At 42.3% G+C, this 16,435-nt stretch overlaps 1 protein-coding gene and 1 long non-coding RNA gene across 7 annotated transcripts in view; one reads left to right on the forward strand and one right to left on the reverse strand.

Annotated features, from left to right (window-relative positions):
• Nucleotides 1–208: 208 nt before the first annotated feature.
• Nucleotides 209–15,022, reverse strand: LOC109908447 (sorting nexin-10B-like). Of its 6 annotated transcripts, none has more exons than XM_031793136.1 (7): nucleotides 14,629–15,022; nucleotides 5,904–5,943; nucleotides 5,123–5,209; nucleotides 4,839–4,919; nucleotides 3,701–3,799; nucleotides 1,567–1,773; nucleotides 209–1,349 (listed from the first exon to the last, which is right to left on the reverse strand). In XM_031793136.1, the coding sequence occupies exons 3-7, from the start codon at nucleotides 5,164–5,166 to the stop codon at nucleotides 1,166–1,168; spliced, it is 615 nt and encodes a 204-aa protein (XP_031648996.1). In that variant the 5' UTR covers nucleotides 5,167–5,209; nucleotides 5,904–5,943; nucleotides 14,629–15,022; the 3' UTR covers nucleotides 209–1,165. The 6 variants fall into 6 exon arrangements, with proteins under 6 accessions (XP_031648996.1, XP_020362671.1, XP_031648995.1 ...); XM_020507082.2 differs by having other exon boundaries at nucleotides 4,839–4,939; nucleotides 14,629–14,960; XM_031793135.1 differs by lacking the exon at nucleotides 14,629–15,022 and adding an exon at nucleotides 11,687–11,748 and having other exon boundaries at nucleotides 4,839–4,939.
• A 475-nt stretch (nucleotides 15,023–15,497) lies between these two features.
• The window catches only part of LOC116354330 (uncharacterized), a 34,072-nt gene continuing 33,134 nt past the window's right edge, over nucleotides 15,498–16,435 (forward strand). The window contains exon 1 of the long non-coding RNA XR_004203553.1: nucleotides 15,498–15,591. This is a non-coding gene — a long non-coding RNA (uncharacterized LOC116354330). The remainder of the gene's footprint in view (nucleotides 15,592–16,435) is intronic.

The raw sequence follows: 16,435 nt of genomic DNA on the forward strand, positions 1-16,435 counted from the left end.
ATTGCATGGTCCCTCAACTTGAGACATCTGTGGCATTGTGTTGTGTGACAAAACCGCACATTTTAGAGTGGCCTTTAGTCCCTAGCACAAGGTGCACCTGTTTAATGATCATGGTTTAATTAGCTTCTTGATATGCCACACCTGTCAGGTGGATGGATTATCTTGGAAAAGGAGAAACACTTGAATTGAGAAATAGGCTTTGTACATATTCAACATTTCGGGGATCTTTTATTTCAGCTCATAGGACCAACACTTTACATGTTTATATTTTTTGTTCAGTATAGATCGTCACTCATAACAGAAGACATCTAGGCCAGAGGCTGGTGGGAGGAGCTATAAGACAGGCTCATTGTCATGGCTGGAATGGAAGTGTCAAATGTGGTTTCATATGTTTGATACCATAGCAGCCATCACAATAAGTCTTACAGCACTTCCCACCAGCCTCTAAGCCTGAAGTTAATGCTGAAGGAAAGCCCAGGGATAACCTTAAAAAGAAACCAAAGCACATTTCAACAAATTACTTGGACATTCCAGGATTTCAAAGGGCACCAACCAAGTAAATAAAGTTAGTTCTTAAAAAAATAAAAAAATAATTGATACTTGGAATACTTAAAAGTTAGCCTACACAACTCGGCGTCCCTTGCTAACCTTATAGCAGTTTAATCGTGCAAATTATTATAATATTTTTTTTAAAGTATAATTTAAGAACCTTTCCTAGTATGACTGCAGGTAAACCGATTCACATACAAAGGAACAAAATGTAAGGCACAAGTTAGATTTCAAGAATGAGATATTGCATTAAGACAACGTTCTGTTTTGGACAAAACTCATTCACTAGAAACACCAGTTGGTCCACAATAGAGGGAATGTCAATAAAATATCCTTTAAGAAAACATGGCTCAGTCATTTTAAAAAGGCCGATGGGGACGCAGAGAGAAATCCAACAGAACCACATAAAAATACCTTTCTACGCCACCAGTTAATCAGAGGTTTGAGAAGCACATCAGGAACAGTAGCAAACAGTCTTTTGAGTAGTTTCCCAGACAAAGATTGAGCCTAGCCATGGAATAAAAGCACTTGAAAGAATCTCCATTTAGCATGCAGGACTAGGCTTAATCTTTGTCTGGGAAACAGCCCCTTTGTGCCTGTGTGTGGAAGTGGTGTGTCAGGGCTCCATGTGTTCCTGGTCACACGATGACTCTGACAGACTGCAGAAGAATCCCGCATCCCGGATGCGAATGTTGCCGTCAGAATTTTCACAGGTGCTGCAGTCAAAGGGTAGAGGGCTGGGGCTCTGGGGGACCCCAGAGTCATGGCTGTGGCCCAGACTTGATGTGGTGCTGGTGAGGCTGAAAGTACGGAATAAAAGGGGCAGAGGTCATGTCGGCTTGCGTCGTTTCTCTGACAGCAGCTGATATCAAATCATGCATTTTTTCATAGACAATCGCTGTTGAGAGTCAATGGATGTCATTGAAAAAAAGTCTTAATCAATCTGTAAAATTTAGTACGAAATCTGTAGCTTCTTGATATGCCACACCTGTTAGGTAAGTAATGGTATGAACTCACCTTTCACAGTCTGAGTTGAAGTACACCTTGCTGCCCTTCTCTATGGGGAAGCGTGTGCGGTGACAGTCGCTACACATCTGGATGGCCTGTGCCACTGTGTAGCGTGTCCGACCCAAGACGCATGCCTCCATCTTGGTCGTACTCAGCTGGGATTGGAGGAACAGGTGCACTCTACTGTCAGACAGCAGCAGGGGGTCCTGGAGGATCCTGGGGACGAGGAGAAAAATATTAATTTGTTGGCTAATTAATGAACAGTAGATACATACAACTATCAAGAACACCACACAAGCCGTATTTTCAGTTTGTTTTTGAAGTTCAGTGCTCCAGGTTACAAAGTGTGGTAGGAGATTAAGTGAATTGTTATTCTAAGCTCTGGTACCCTATGCCAATGCTCTATGACAGGAGAAACTAGGCGAAAATGAGATCAACATTGTAATCAGTACATAAATGGCTTCTGTTTCAAGTGGAGGAAATGAATGAAGTTGCTGGTAAAAGCCACTGGATGGCGTTTGGTGCCATAAATATAACATGTTATACAGGGCAAGCAGAGGTCTTACTAGAGGAAAATCTGAATTCATGTGATGAATTATATTGCTATTCATTTGGGATAAAAATATCCCCCCCAAAATTATTCCTAATGTACAAAAGGGGATCTACACCAGAGTGCTATGGACTCTGACCAGTGGTGTAAAGTACTTATGTAGTACCTGAAAGTATCTTGACAACTCTATACATTCTCCCGACACCTAAAAGTGCATTACAGTTTGAATGCTTAGCAGGACAGAAATGGTTCAATTCACACATAACATTCCTGGTCTTCTACTGGTCTTCTACTGGCTCTGATCTGACATGTTTTGTTTGTACATTTTGTTGTTCGCGCGTGCCCCTGGCTTTCCCTTAAATTTAAAAAACAAGAAAATGGTGCCATCTGGTTTGAAATTAGGGAATTTGAAATGATTCACACTTTTGATACATTTGATCAATTACATTTACTTTTGATACTTAAGTATATTTTAAACCAAATACTTTGACTTACTCAAGTAGTATTTTACTGGGTGACTTTGACTTGTCATTTTCTATTAGCGCATCTTTGGTTTGGTATGGTAATGGATATTTTCCACCCTGCAACTAACCAACATTTCATTTTTGGGTTATTAAACTAATTGACCAACTTCAGTTCAATTACTTGAATTCCATTTAGTTTGTGAGGACAATGCTGAGAGAAAGATATCAAGTCAGGGGCTATGTGGGATGCACGCCTGAAGGGAGTTGCAGTTTTCATTAAGCAAATATTCAACCTACTTCAGCGTAGAAACGTGGTAATTAACTAATAACCATAATCCATTTGAACCTGATCTAACATCTCTGGAGAGACCTGCAAATAGCTGTGCAGCGATACTCCCCATCCAACCTGAGAGCTTGAGGGGATCTGCAGAATAGAATGGGAGAAACTCACCAAACACAAGTGTGCCAAACTCAAGAAGATTTGAGGCTGTAGTCGCTGGTTCATCAAAGTACAGATTAAAGAGTTTGAATACTTATGCAAATGTGATTTACGTTTATTTTTAATACATTTGCAAAAATATAAAAACCTGTTTTTGCTTTGTCATTATGGGTCATTATGGGGTATTGTGTGTAGATTGATGAGGGAAAACATTTCATCAGTTTTAGAATAAGGCTGTAAAGTAACAAAATGTGGATAAAGTCAAGGTTTTGCACCGTATAGCTGCTACTGCCTGAGATGGTGACTTTAAGGAATGAAAAGTAATCAAATAGAAACTAAGTCATTATTTTATGTCATATAAGTTAATGTTCACCATTTCTGGCTCCATTTCCATTAGGAAGCTCAACTCATTGTAATGTCATTTCATAATGTATTTGTTTTAAAATTCGAACCTTAAATCAAATGCAGTGATTTTTTTCAAATCTAAACTAAACGACTTCCAAAAGCACTAATTGTTCATCACTATTGACCGGACAACCACTTGAGGTAGGAAAAGATCTGACAAACTGACTTTGGTTGCATCAGACCCATAGATGGGCTATGTCTGGATCATCCCTTCAAACCCTTTGGACATGCAAAACCTGGCAGCCATTCATAAGGCTGAGGAGAGGAATAAACAAGGACACTCACATCTCTAGAAACTCCCGCAGGCCATTCATCCTCTGGTTGACCTTGTAGGGGTTTTTCATACTGAAGAAAGGGTTCCGGGGAGGCAGTTTGGGCAACTCTCTGGAAAGGGACAACAGTGGCTTTCAATGTGGCACTGTCATAGGATGCCACCTTTCCAACAAGTCTGCCCTGCTAGAGCTGCACCTGTCAACAGTAAGTGCTGTTATTGTGAAGCGGAAACGTCTAGGAGCAACAACAGCTCAGCTGCGAAGTGGTAGGCAACAAGCTCACAGAACAGGAATGCCGAGTGCTGAAGAGCATCTATCCTCGGTTGCAACACTCAGAGTTTCAAACTGCCTCTGGAAGCAACTTCAGCACAATAATTGTTCGCTGGGAGCGTCATGAAATGGGTTTCCATGTCCGAGCAGCAGCACACAAGCCCAAAATCCCCATGCACAATACCGAGTGTTGGTTGGAGTGGTGTAAGCTTGCCATCATTGGATTTTGGAAATGCGTTCTCTGGAGTGATGAATCAGGAGAATGCTACCTGCCCCAATGCAGTGCAAACTAAAGTTTGGTGGAGGAATAATGTTCTGGAACTGTTTTTCATGGTTGGGGAGAGGCCCCTTAGTTCCAGTGAAGGGAAATATTAACGCTATAGCATACAATGACATTCTAGACAATTCTGTACCTCCAACTGTGGGAGAATGACAATGCCCCCGTGCACAAAGCGAGGTCCATACATAAATCGTTTGTCAAGATCAGTGTGGAAGAACACAGGCCTGCAAAGCCGACATCAACCCCATCAAACACCTTTCGAATGAATTGGAATGCCGACTGCGAGCCAGGCCTAATCACTCAGTGACAGACCTCACTAACGCTCGTGGCCGAATGGCAGCAAGTCCCGCAGCAATGTTTCTACACTAATGAAAAGCCTTCCCAGAAGAGTGGAGGATGTTATAGCAGCAAAGGGGCGACTAACTGCATATTAATGCTCACGATTTTGGAAAGAGATGTGGACACCTGCTCGTCGAACACCACATGACCAAAAGTATGAATAGTCAACCCCTGAAAGACAAGTGCATACATCATTGCAGGAGTGATCAAATGATGCAGTGAAGAGGGCCTACAGTGAACTATCACTATGGATTATACGTACACGAGCATAGTGTTGTCCTGCAGACGCTGCCGGAGCCAAACAAACTCACTGTATCGCCTCCGGACAGAGGAAGTCTTCTTCCTAAAACACATGCTATTGGTCTTAACACAGGAAGAAGGTAAATCAAATTAGCAGAGGGTTTATAGCCAATATTACCCCACTGCAGATTGTCATGAAGTTAGAAGTTGCCAATAAATACACAGCTTCCTCAATCTCTCAGAAGCTGAAGATGTTAATGTTTAATGAGGTTCATCAAGTGAAGCGTGCCATGCAGTAGTACTCACATGTAAACAGATCTCATAGTCAACGTGCGTGTGCCAGAAGTCATCTTTGTGGAATTGTGGCTCCTGGACCCAGATACTGACAAACTCCTGCAAAAGAAAGAACAGTGTTCAGAGGGGAACTGTGTGGCAATTTTTTTGCTCAAGAGCAATGAAGTCACAGGAGAGGAAACATTTCAGCAGAAATGTTACACAACCTGTCAGTGTGATTTTAAAAAAAAGTTGTGCTTTTCTATAAACCAATTTCTGTGTTCATGCAAGTGACTGAACGAATCCTCACTATCAGTATCTGCAATTTGGCAGTACGCCGAGAACCTTGTTTAGAGAAAGAAATCTCAGTTTCAACGTCCCAGCTTAAAGAAACCTTGAGGTATTGGTCGGTCACATGAGTATAGCAAACATTATGAATGATAAGCTAAATCATGCAAATTTAGCTTGTCAGTATTTAAGGGAACTAATGGGACTGCCATGTTAAAGCTCACTTCAGACCGGTACTTTATGCACTGAAGATTGACTGACCTCCATCTTGCTGACAAAGAGTATTAATTTAAGACCGTGTGCAGTGTAATCATTTTCACAACAAGGAAAAACTAAACAGTATAGGTTTAATAGAGAGTTAATGTTCACCAGCTCTGCCTTCATCCTTGACAACTACAGCATTTGCTTTCCAGACCAGCACTAAAACCCAATAAGGTGTATTAGCTCTGGGCCAAGAACAAAAGTCAGCACATCCTATAGCTCTCCATGAGCAGGATTAGAGAGTCATGACAGGTCTATCACTTGCCTGTTTCATTAGACTGTCAATCTCCATCGTAGACTGGAATCTGGGGGAGATGGGACAGAACCGCATTCAGTCAATTGGCAAACTGGCAAGAATGAAGTTGTGCTTCTAGTAACGGTTTTTCTACAGTTACTTTACTGACAGTCAGTTCTATTACGTAAAACCATCAGAGAGAAAAAGAAAAAAAAGGCAATGTTTAGTCAAACACCTTCTCTGGCACACAAAGCCTACACGACCCTTTCAAGTTCTCCTCTAAACTAGGGCTGAGAATGGCCAGGTAACTTGTGATACGATATCGGGACACTTAGGTGGCGATTCAATTGCAATTTGAAGTACCAAACATATAGCTCAATACATGTCTACTGCAGTGAGACAATAGAAATGAGCTGATCAGTCAGGGAAATAAAAAGCTGAATTATTGGCTCACCATTTAAAAAAAGATTGAGAACAAGTTACAGGATATAGATATATATACAAAAAAATGTAAAGAGTTTTAGAGCAGGTACAGCCCACTAGCGCTAGCTAACACTAACAGAAAATATTGTTACTTGTCAAAGTATCAATATACTGTCCAAAATAATATTGCAATACGTAAGTGATTTTTCACCCATCCCTACTATAAACCAGGCCGCAGAGTCAACGACTGTTGATTCTCCATGCACCTGGATAAACGACATTCATATGCCAGAATCATTTGGCAACTTCCTGTATTCAACACAATACATCCTGATATTCTGTTGCAAACTTGCAACCATGGACGCCAATGTGCGTCTCAAGTCAGTGGGTTCTCACCAGTCGGGTCAGAAGTGCTGTTCAATGCGAACACATCAGACCCACAAACCAGCAATACAGGTGTACCCCATGGCAGTGTCCTTTTGCCAGTTCTGTTCACTCGACACCAACAATTGTACCCCTATAAGAATCAGGATGCGCACAGTAAAATATGCTGATACAGCAATCGTTGATTTAATAGGTGACAATAAGGGATCATAGACTGATCAGGTGAAAGCTACGGCAGTTTCCCAAAGTCGGTCCTTGGGACAACCCTGGGTGCACGTTTTGGTTTTTGCTGTAGCACTACACAGCTATTCAAATAACCAACTCATCATCAAGCTTTGATCATGTGAATCAGCTGTGTAGTGCTAGGTCAAAAAACAAATCTGTACCAAGGGAGGCCCTAGGACAGAGTTTGGGAAACCTTGGTCTACGGCACAGAAAGAGCATGTTTTGCAAAAATGTAAAGTTCAGTCAATTGGGTTCTATTCGCCGGCTACAGTAAAATGTTTAACGTGTGCAATGATGTGCCAAAGGAATCTGATTTGAGTGCATTATAGGGTAAACCGTTAAGTGATATGTCAAGGTGCCGATCCATCATTATTGTGTAACTAATGTTAGGGAATTATTCTAATGGAGAAAGCTGATCAGAGAGCAGCCCTACCTTTATTTTGAACTATCAGTAGCAAAATACATGATCCAGTGATGCACTCACAGAACGTTCTCACTGCGTGGCGTTTTTGAGAAACACATGTTACGTCGTCGGCTGTTGTAGGACAGATGCATTGTTAAAACGAGTTCCATAGCTATCAAGAAACCGGGCCCAGATCTGCAAGAGACATGGGGCCCATCCACATACCATTTCAATTTCCTCTTTGTATTAAACTATGTCACTATACTTGACTCAAACCTCACCTGGACAACTAACAGAAGTTGACAACTACAGTACCAGTCGAAAGTTGACACCTACTCATTTTACAGATGCACAAAAAGCTACCACCAACTCAGAGGCTGCGGCCTACATAGAGAAGTCATTGGCTACTTTAACAGATCACTAGTCACATCAAACAATGCACTCTAATGTTAACATACCTTAGTCATATCACATGTATATACAGAATGTTATACCATCTATTACACCTTGCCGCTCAGCCATCCATCCATATACAGTTGAAGTCGGAAGTTTACATACGCTTAGGTGGTAGTCATTAAAATTAGTTTGTTAACAAGGAATTTGTGGCGTGGTTGACAAACTGTAGTTTTGGCAAGTCGGTTAGGACATCTACTTTGTACATGACAATTGTTTACAGCTTGGAAATAACCAAAAAATGTCATGGCTTTAGAAGCTTGATAGCTAATTGACATAATTTGAGTCAATTGGAGGTATTAAGGCCTACCTTCCAACTCCGTGCCTCTTTGCTTGACATCGGAAAGGCAAAAGAAATCAGCCAAGACATCAGAAAATAATTGTAGACTCCACAAGTCTGGTTCATCCTTGGGAGCAATTTCCAAACACCTGAAGGTACCACATTTATCCGTACAAACAATAGTATAGAAGTATAAACACTATGGGACCACACAGAAGTCATACCGCTCAGGAAGGAGATGCATTGTCTCCTAGAGAGGAACTTACTTTAGTGTAAAAAGTGCAAATCAATTCCAGAACAGCAAAGGACCTTGTGAAGATGCTGGAGGAAACAGGTACAAAAGTATCTATATCCACAGTAAAACGAGTCCTATAGCGACATAACCTGAAAGGCCGCTCATCAAGGAAGCCACTGCTCCAAAACCACCATAAAAAAAGCCAGACTACAGTTGGCAACTGCACATGGGGACAAAGATCATATTTAAGAAATGTCCTCTGGTCAAATGAATCATTATGGTAATTTTAAGAGGAAAAGGAAGAAGCTTGCAACAGGAAGAACACCATCCCAACCATGAAGCACAGAGATGGCAGCATCATGTTGTGGGGGTGCTTTGCTGCAGGAGGGACTGGTGCACATCATAATAGACTGCATCATTAGGGAGCGAAATGTGGCTATATTGAAGCAACATCAAGACATCAGTCAGGAAGTTAAAGCTTGGTCGCAAATGGGTCTTCCAAATGGACAATGACCCCAAGCATACTTCCAAAGTTCGTGGCAAAATGACTTAAGGACAACAAAGTCAAGGTATTGGAGTGGCCATCAAAAAGCCCTGACCTCAATCCCAGAGAAAATGTGTGGGCAGAACTGAAAAAGCGTGTGCAAGCAAGGATGCCTACAAACCTGACCAGCTCTGTCAGGAGGAATGGGCCAGAATTCACCCAATTTATTGTGAGAAGCTTGTGGAAGGATACCCAAAACATGTGACTCAAGTTAAATGTAAAGGCAATGCTACCAACTACTAATTGTGTATACTTCTGACCCACTGGGAATGTGATGAAAGAAATAATTATATTATTCAGACATTTCATTCTTAAAATAAAGTGGTGATCCTAATTGGCCTAAGACAGGGAATTTTCACTAGGATTAAATGTCAGGAATGGTGCAAAACTGAGTTCCTGCATTGGTAAACTTCTGACTTACTGTACATATTCTCATTCACCCCTTTAGATGTGTGTATTAGGTAGTTGGAGAATTGTTAGATATTACTGCAGTCAGAACGAGAAGCACAAGCATTTAGCTACACTCACATTACCATCCGCTAACCATGTGTCTGACAAGTTGATTTGAAGGGTTTCTTTATTTGTACTGTTAACACAAGATTCAACAGACAAACTGAACAAGTTCCACAGATGTGTGACTAACAGAAATAACATGTCCCTGAACAAAAGGGGGTAAAAAAAAAGTCAACATAGCTGGTGGCCACACCAGATACTAAGTACTGCAGTGCATCTCCTCATGGACTGCACCAGATTTGCTAGTTCTTGCTGTGAGATGTTAACCCACTCTTCCACCAAGGCACCTGCAAGTTCCTGGACATTTCTGGGTGGGGAAATGGCCCTAGCCCTTACCCTCCGATCCAACTGGTCCCAGACGTGCTCAATGGGATTGAGATCCGGGCTCGTCGCTGGACATGGCAGAACACTGACATGCCTGTCTTGCAGGATATCAGCCACACTGCTTGTTCTGTAAGTGGTGGCATTATCATGCTGGAGGGTGAAGTCAGGATGAGTCTGCAGGAAGGGTACCACATGAGAACATCTTCCCTGTAATGCACAGCAAGCTCAGTCCGATGATGCTGTGACACACCGCCCCAGACCATGACGGACCCTCCACCTCGATCCCGCTCCAGAGTACAGGCCTCGGTGTAAGGCTCATTCTGTCGACGATAACAATAAGCGCAAATCCGACAATCACCCCTGGTGAGACAAAACCGCAACTCGTCAGTGACTAGCACTTTGCCAGTCCTGTCTGGTCCAGCGACGGTGGGTTTGTACCCATAGGAGACGTTACCAGTGAGGTCAGGTGAGGAACTGCCTTACAAGCTCTCACTCCTGCCTCGCTCAGCCTATTGCGGACAGTCTGAGCACTGATGGAGGGATTGTGCGTTCCTGGTGTAACTTGGGCAGTTGCCATCCTGTACCTGTCCCGCAGGTTTGACGTTCAGATGTTACACGTGGTCTGCCACTGCGAAGACGATCAGCTGTCCGTTTTGTCTCCCTGTAGCGCAGTCTTAGTTTATATTGTAGAATAGTGAAGACATCAAAACGAAATAACATCTGGAATCATGTAGTGACCAAAAATTTGACTAATCAAAATATTTTAGATTCTTCAAAGTAGCGACCCTTTGCAAACGCTTGGCACTCAACCAGCTGAGTTCCCATATATGCTGAGCACTTGTTGGCTGCTTTCCCTTCAGTCGGTTTGGGTTGAGTTGGACCACCATGTCAATTTGGTTGAGGTCGGGTGATTGTGGAGGCCAGATCGGGTACAGCACTCCATCACTCTCCTTGGTCAAATAGCCCTTCCACAGCCTGGAGGTGTGTTTCAGGTCATTATCCTTCTGACAAACAAAATGATGTTTCCACTTAGTGGAAACAAGATGGGATGGTGTATCGCTGCAGAATGCTGTGGTTGCCATGCTGGTTAAGTGTGCCTTGTTTTTTTAAAATCACTGCCAATGTCCCCAGCAAAGCACCACCACACCATAGTGGGAACCACACATGTGGAGGTCCGTTCACCTACTCTGCATCAAAGACACGGAGGTTGGAACAAAAAAATTGCAAATTTGGACTCACACCAGAAGGACAGACTTCCAGTCTATTGTCCATTGCTCATGTTTCTTGGCCCAAGCAAGTCTTCTTATTGGTGTCCTTTAGTAGTGGTTTCCTTGCAGCAATTCAACCATGAAGGCCTGATTCAGTCTCTTCTGAACAATTGATGTTGAGATGTGTCTTACTTGTACTCTGAAACATTTATTTGGGCTGCAATTTCTGAGACTGGTAGCTAATGAATGTATCCTCTGCAGCAGAGCCAACTCTGGGTCTTCCTTTCCTGTGGCACTCCTCATGAGAGCAAGTTTCATCATAGCACTTGACGGTTTTTGCGACAGCACTGAAATTTTCCAGATTAAGACATAAAGGTCAGTCAAAGTAATGGACTGTCATTTATCTTTGCTTATTTGAGCTGTTCTTGCCATAATATGGACTTTGTCTTTCACCAAATAGGGCTATCTTCTGTTGATCACCCCTACCTTGCCACAACAACTGGTTGGCTCAAACGCACGAGGGAAAGAAATTCCACAAATTAACAAGGCACACCTGTTAATTGAATTGCATTCCAGATGACTACCTCATGAGGCTGGTTGACAGAATCCCAAGAGTGCAAACCTGGCAAGTAAAACATTTTATTTTATTTTTTATTTCACCTTTAACCAGGTAGGTAAGGTAATGAGGTAAGGAAATAAATAGGCCATGGTGGCAAAGTAATTACAATATAGCAATTAAACACTGGAATGGTAGATTGGCAGAAGATGAATGTGCAGGTAGATACACTAGGGTGCAAAGGAGCAAAAAAATAAATAAATACCAGTACGGGGATGAGGTAGGTCGATAGATGGGCTGTTTACAGAGGTGGTATGTACAGGTGCAGTGATCTGTAAAATCAGTGGTGTTTGTTTGGTTAGCATGGAAGCACTCTTCATGGAGTGGCACGGGCGGGGTTAAGGATTGCCACCGACCGCCCACCCCCACGCAACAGTCAGGCTGATGATACGCATTGATTACATCCCACAGTGACCGTATGCACATATACCAACCAGAAGCCATGGATTACAGGCAACATCTGCACAGAGCGAAAAGGCGAGAGCTCCCGCTGTCAAGGAGTGAGACACTAACAAGAATTCCTGCTGGGCTCTGACGAATCATCAAAACATGACTAAGAGCAAAAATCCTACTACACCAGTTCTGATGCTTGGATGTGGCAGGGCTTGCAAACTATTACAGATTACAAAAAAGGGAAACCCAGCTGCACCAGTGACGCGAGCCTACCAGCCTCTATGCTCATGTCGAGGCAAGCAACACTGAACCATGCGTGAGCGTACCAGCTGTTTTGGAAGACTTATTACGCTCTCCGTACCCAATGTGATTAAGACCTTTAAATAGGTTATCATTCAGAAAGCCAGAATGCTTACTCTGCGCATGAGCTGACCAGCTAACAAGTGTCTTCAGACATTGTCAACCTCCCTGACCAAGTCTGTAATACCTACGTGTTTCAAAACCACCATAGTCCCTGTTCCCATCTGCAATCATGAAACTCTTAAAAAAAAGTCACCATCATCCCAGACACCTTGGAACCACGCCAATTCGCATACCGCCCCAACAGATAACGCATTCTACACTGCCCCTTCCCACTCAGTGTTCTACACCATAATGCCCTCCAAACTCATCACTAAGCTTGGCACCCTGGGACTGAACACCTCCCTCTGCAAATGGATCCTGGACTTCCTGATGGGCTGCCCTCAGGTTATGAGGGTCAGCATGGCAGATGGGTTGTTGCCCCCTCAGGAATGTGCTTAATACTCCTCCTGGACTCTGTTCACCTATGACTGCGTGGCCGCGCACAACACCAACATCATTACGTTTGACAACACGATAGTGACAACCGACGATGAGACAGAGCCTGACAACCGACGATGAGACAGACCTGGCAGTGTTGACAACCTCTCCCTCAATGTCAGCAAGACAAAGCAGCTGATCGTGGTCTAGATTAATTTTATTAGTCACATGCGCCAAACACTAGTGAAATGCTTACATACGAGACCCTAACCAACAGTGCAGTTGCTAAAACAAATAAAGCGCAGCAGTAAAAATGATTAAAAAACACATACACAGGAGGTGCCGGTACAGAGTCAATGTGTGGGGGCAGCAGTTAGTTGAGGTAGTATGTACATGTAGGTAGAGTTATTAAAGTAACTATGCATAGAAGACAAGAGTAGAGAGGGGAGGGGCAATGCAAATAGTCTGGATAGCCATTTGACTAGATGTTCAGGAGTCTTATGGCTTGGGGGTAGAAGCTGTTTAGAAGCCTCTTGGACCTAGACTTGGCACTCCGGTACCGTTGCCGTGGATCTGAGGACTCATGCCAAATCATTTGTCTCCTGAGGGGGGAGCGGCTGGTAGACAGTGTCCTTAACCTCAGCCTGTCAGGCACCATATTCCCGCAGTTCTGTAAATGACACAGGGGGCAAAGTAAAACTTATTTCCCCTTTGACACATGCAAAAGAGCCACAAGTTTGACTACCTCACGGTCAGCAATATCCACAGTTTGCGATATTGCTCATGATTTACATAGTGCATAAATACATTCAACAATGTTTGAGAGTCAAGACAAATTTCCCTAAAAGGGACAGTGTTCAACCAAAGACAACCAACAGTTCAGACCAGGCATATTTTGTCACAACAGCAAACCGCAACTGCTTAGAGAAAAACTTCAAAGTAAACACTCATGTGGCACCCTACTAAAGTGACCCTACTACACATTGCGAGATATTTGGCAAAATATACCAGCATGCCTATCCATGCTGGATAGGGGGGAGCACAGCGGTCAAATGGCAAAGGGTATTTCAGGGCTAGCGTTTAACGGAGTACACTGCCCAGTATTACATAATTAGGAGATTGGACACCATGTTAATCATGACAATTACACACACACATACATACATATATATATATATATATATACATATATACACACACACATATATACATACACTGCGAGATTCGGCAAAATACAGACAAACTTATATTTTCCTATAGGAAACAATGGGACAACCTCAGCGTTCCATGAGTAATTGTCGTTTACATTTCAACTAACAGCAACGTGGGCAGGTCTCATTTCCAACAATAGCGAAGCAGGCCTTGTGACGTAGTACAATAGGCTGAGAATAGAACTTTCAGAAGGCGAGATGGTGCCACAGTGATCAATAGCACTAATAGCTGGCGGGGGGAGGGGGAATTCCCTAAAGCCTGTTTTTTCATGATTACTTAAACTACGTCAAGCAGCTGGGACATAAAATAATATTATGAAACTGTGCTACATGCCAGATGAAATGAACTAGCTTTTATCATGAAATAAACATTGTTAAAAATGTAATGTGTTCAGCCTAGCTTCGGTTGACCCCAAAAGGCTAGGGCCAGCTCTGACTACATGTGTGGGTATGGATGTGAAGATCCTTGAACCACTGCAGCCCCTCATGAGTTCCTTTTGAGGCCCAACCCTAGGCTGAAACGAAATTGAGGAAGCCGAGGTTAGACCGCCTGCAATAAACATTTTGCAAACAGAGACAAATAGCCACGCTCTTGAAATACAGAACAATACTGGAGAAACGGTGATTGCATTCCACAGGTTTGTTTGGCATTTGAACCGTTTGCAAACGCACCAGAGTCAATACATGGGAAACTTTACTTTTTTCACAACATTAAAAGCATGTTTATCTCTAATAAAAGGCATTGTAAGCCTACGTGTCTTACCTTTTGTATCTGATTATTTATCCTTCCAGCTGGCAATTGGTTAGTGCCGCATGAGCAGCCTATTCTTCACCGAGTGCTCTATTTCGCGGGTCTGCCGACTGCAGTTCGTTTGAATATGATAATGAGGCGCGCGCGCTCTGTTTCCTTTGGTACGTGCACGCCCCTGGTCTGAAATTGTGTGATTATTTTGGACCTATTAAAACTGGTGTAAAACCAAACCACGCATATAAAATAAAAAAAAATACAATCAAATACAATTATTTGACTGCGCTATAGGAGCGGATGGGTCTTTCTTTGCTGACTTCCCCCGCACAGACAGCATGTATTGTTTACTGGTAAAATAACCGCTGACTTTAGTCAGATTTAGTTCCAGTGCACACCTGCCCCTAATTGCAATTAGCAGATAGTACATGGCAAGATGATTGACAATATGGGGTGCATCTCAATAGTCAAGCTTGCTTCCTCCCCTTGTATTATTTTCAATCATTAAGGACAATTTTATGTTAAAATAACGATTTATCAACGATCGTATGCAAACAAAAATAAGAAAATGGATGAGAGCAAATCCCCCTCATGCTTCTGTCATATCGCTTCAATCTGTCTGTCCTGTATTTTCAGATCAGTGCAGCTGAAGAAAAAACATTAAAGGAAAGGAGCCAGGAAGAGGAAGCCATTTAGACTATTTAGGCCACTTATGACAACCACAAGACTTGGATGAAAGCTATAGAAGAACATGTTGACTCTTATCCGTACAACTTAATCTATGGCTGTCTCATGGAGATCCTATTAAATTACTAGAGGGGCTACTCTCTTGCCGGACAGTCTTTATTTCACCGGAGGGCGGTGCCATACGTCGCAGTGGGCGTGGGATTCAATGTGGAACTACAGTCCAATGCGCGTTCACGTTCAACCAAGAACCTCCGCCTGGGACATTTTCATAACTTCTTCGTCGACATCACTATGGTGGGTTTATACTTTATAGTTTATAATTTCAGCTTCATATTATTACAAAAAAATTCTTTAGGCTATTTGAACTAAGGATAGCTAGCTGGCAAGTGTCTGGAGCAGTTTTCCCAAAAGTAAACGATGTGTAACGTCAATGCCACTGTCAAGCCAATCTACTAAATTTACATGATTGAAATATATGAAACTGATCATGACTATATTTAATCTAATTTCACTGCGATTGGTTAGTCAACATGCAATAATACCTATATACTTTGAATCATAGAGATACATTATTTGGGTTTAGATTAACAAAATAAAATTAACTGAGCCTACCCTTTCCCCCGTGACTGTGATGCAAACCAATACAAAAGGGAAGTATGATCAGTGATTATGCCTATATACATTGATATTCATGTTATGTGTGAGTTGTACAGTAGTAGAACTAGCTGCATAAGCTGTATGTGAGTGAGCATCTCACTCTCTCTCTCTTTCACACAGTCCTCTCAATTCAGTTCAAGGGGCTTTATTGGCATGGGAAACATATTTTAACATTGCCAAAGCAAGTGAGGTAGATACTATACAAAAGTAAAATAAACAATAAATATGAACAGTAAACATTCCACTCACAGAAGTTACAAAATAATAAAGACATACAAATGTCTTATTATGTATACAATCGGTATGAAAAAGTTTGAGCACCCCTCTGAGGCTGCATAATAATTTACTCTGTCGTCACAGAAGCTGATCACAGTGGGTTGCCATTCATTTTCCAATAAAAGCTGAGTACTGGGGTATTGTCCAGACAAAGATTTTTAGTGTAGCAATATTAAGTTGTATGAAATTAAATCAGATGTGAAAA

This window comes from Oncorhynchus kisutch, linkage group LG17 (genome assembly GCF_002021735.2).
Source record: "Oncorhynchus kisutch isolate 150728-3 linkage group LG17, Okis_V2, whole genome shotgun sequence".
NCBI lineage: Eukaryota > Metazoa > Chordata > Actinopteri > Salmoniformes > Salmonidae > Oncorhynchus > Oncorhynchus kisutch.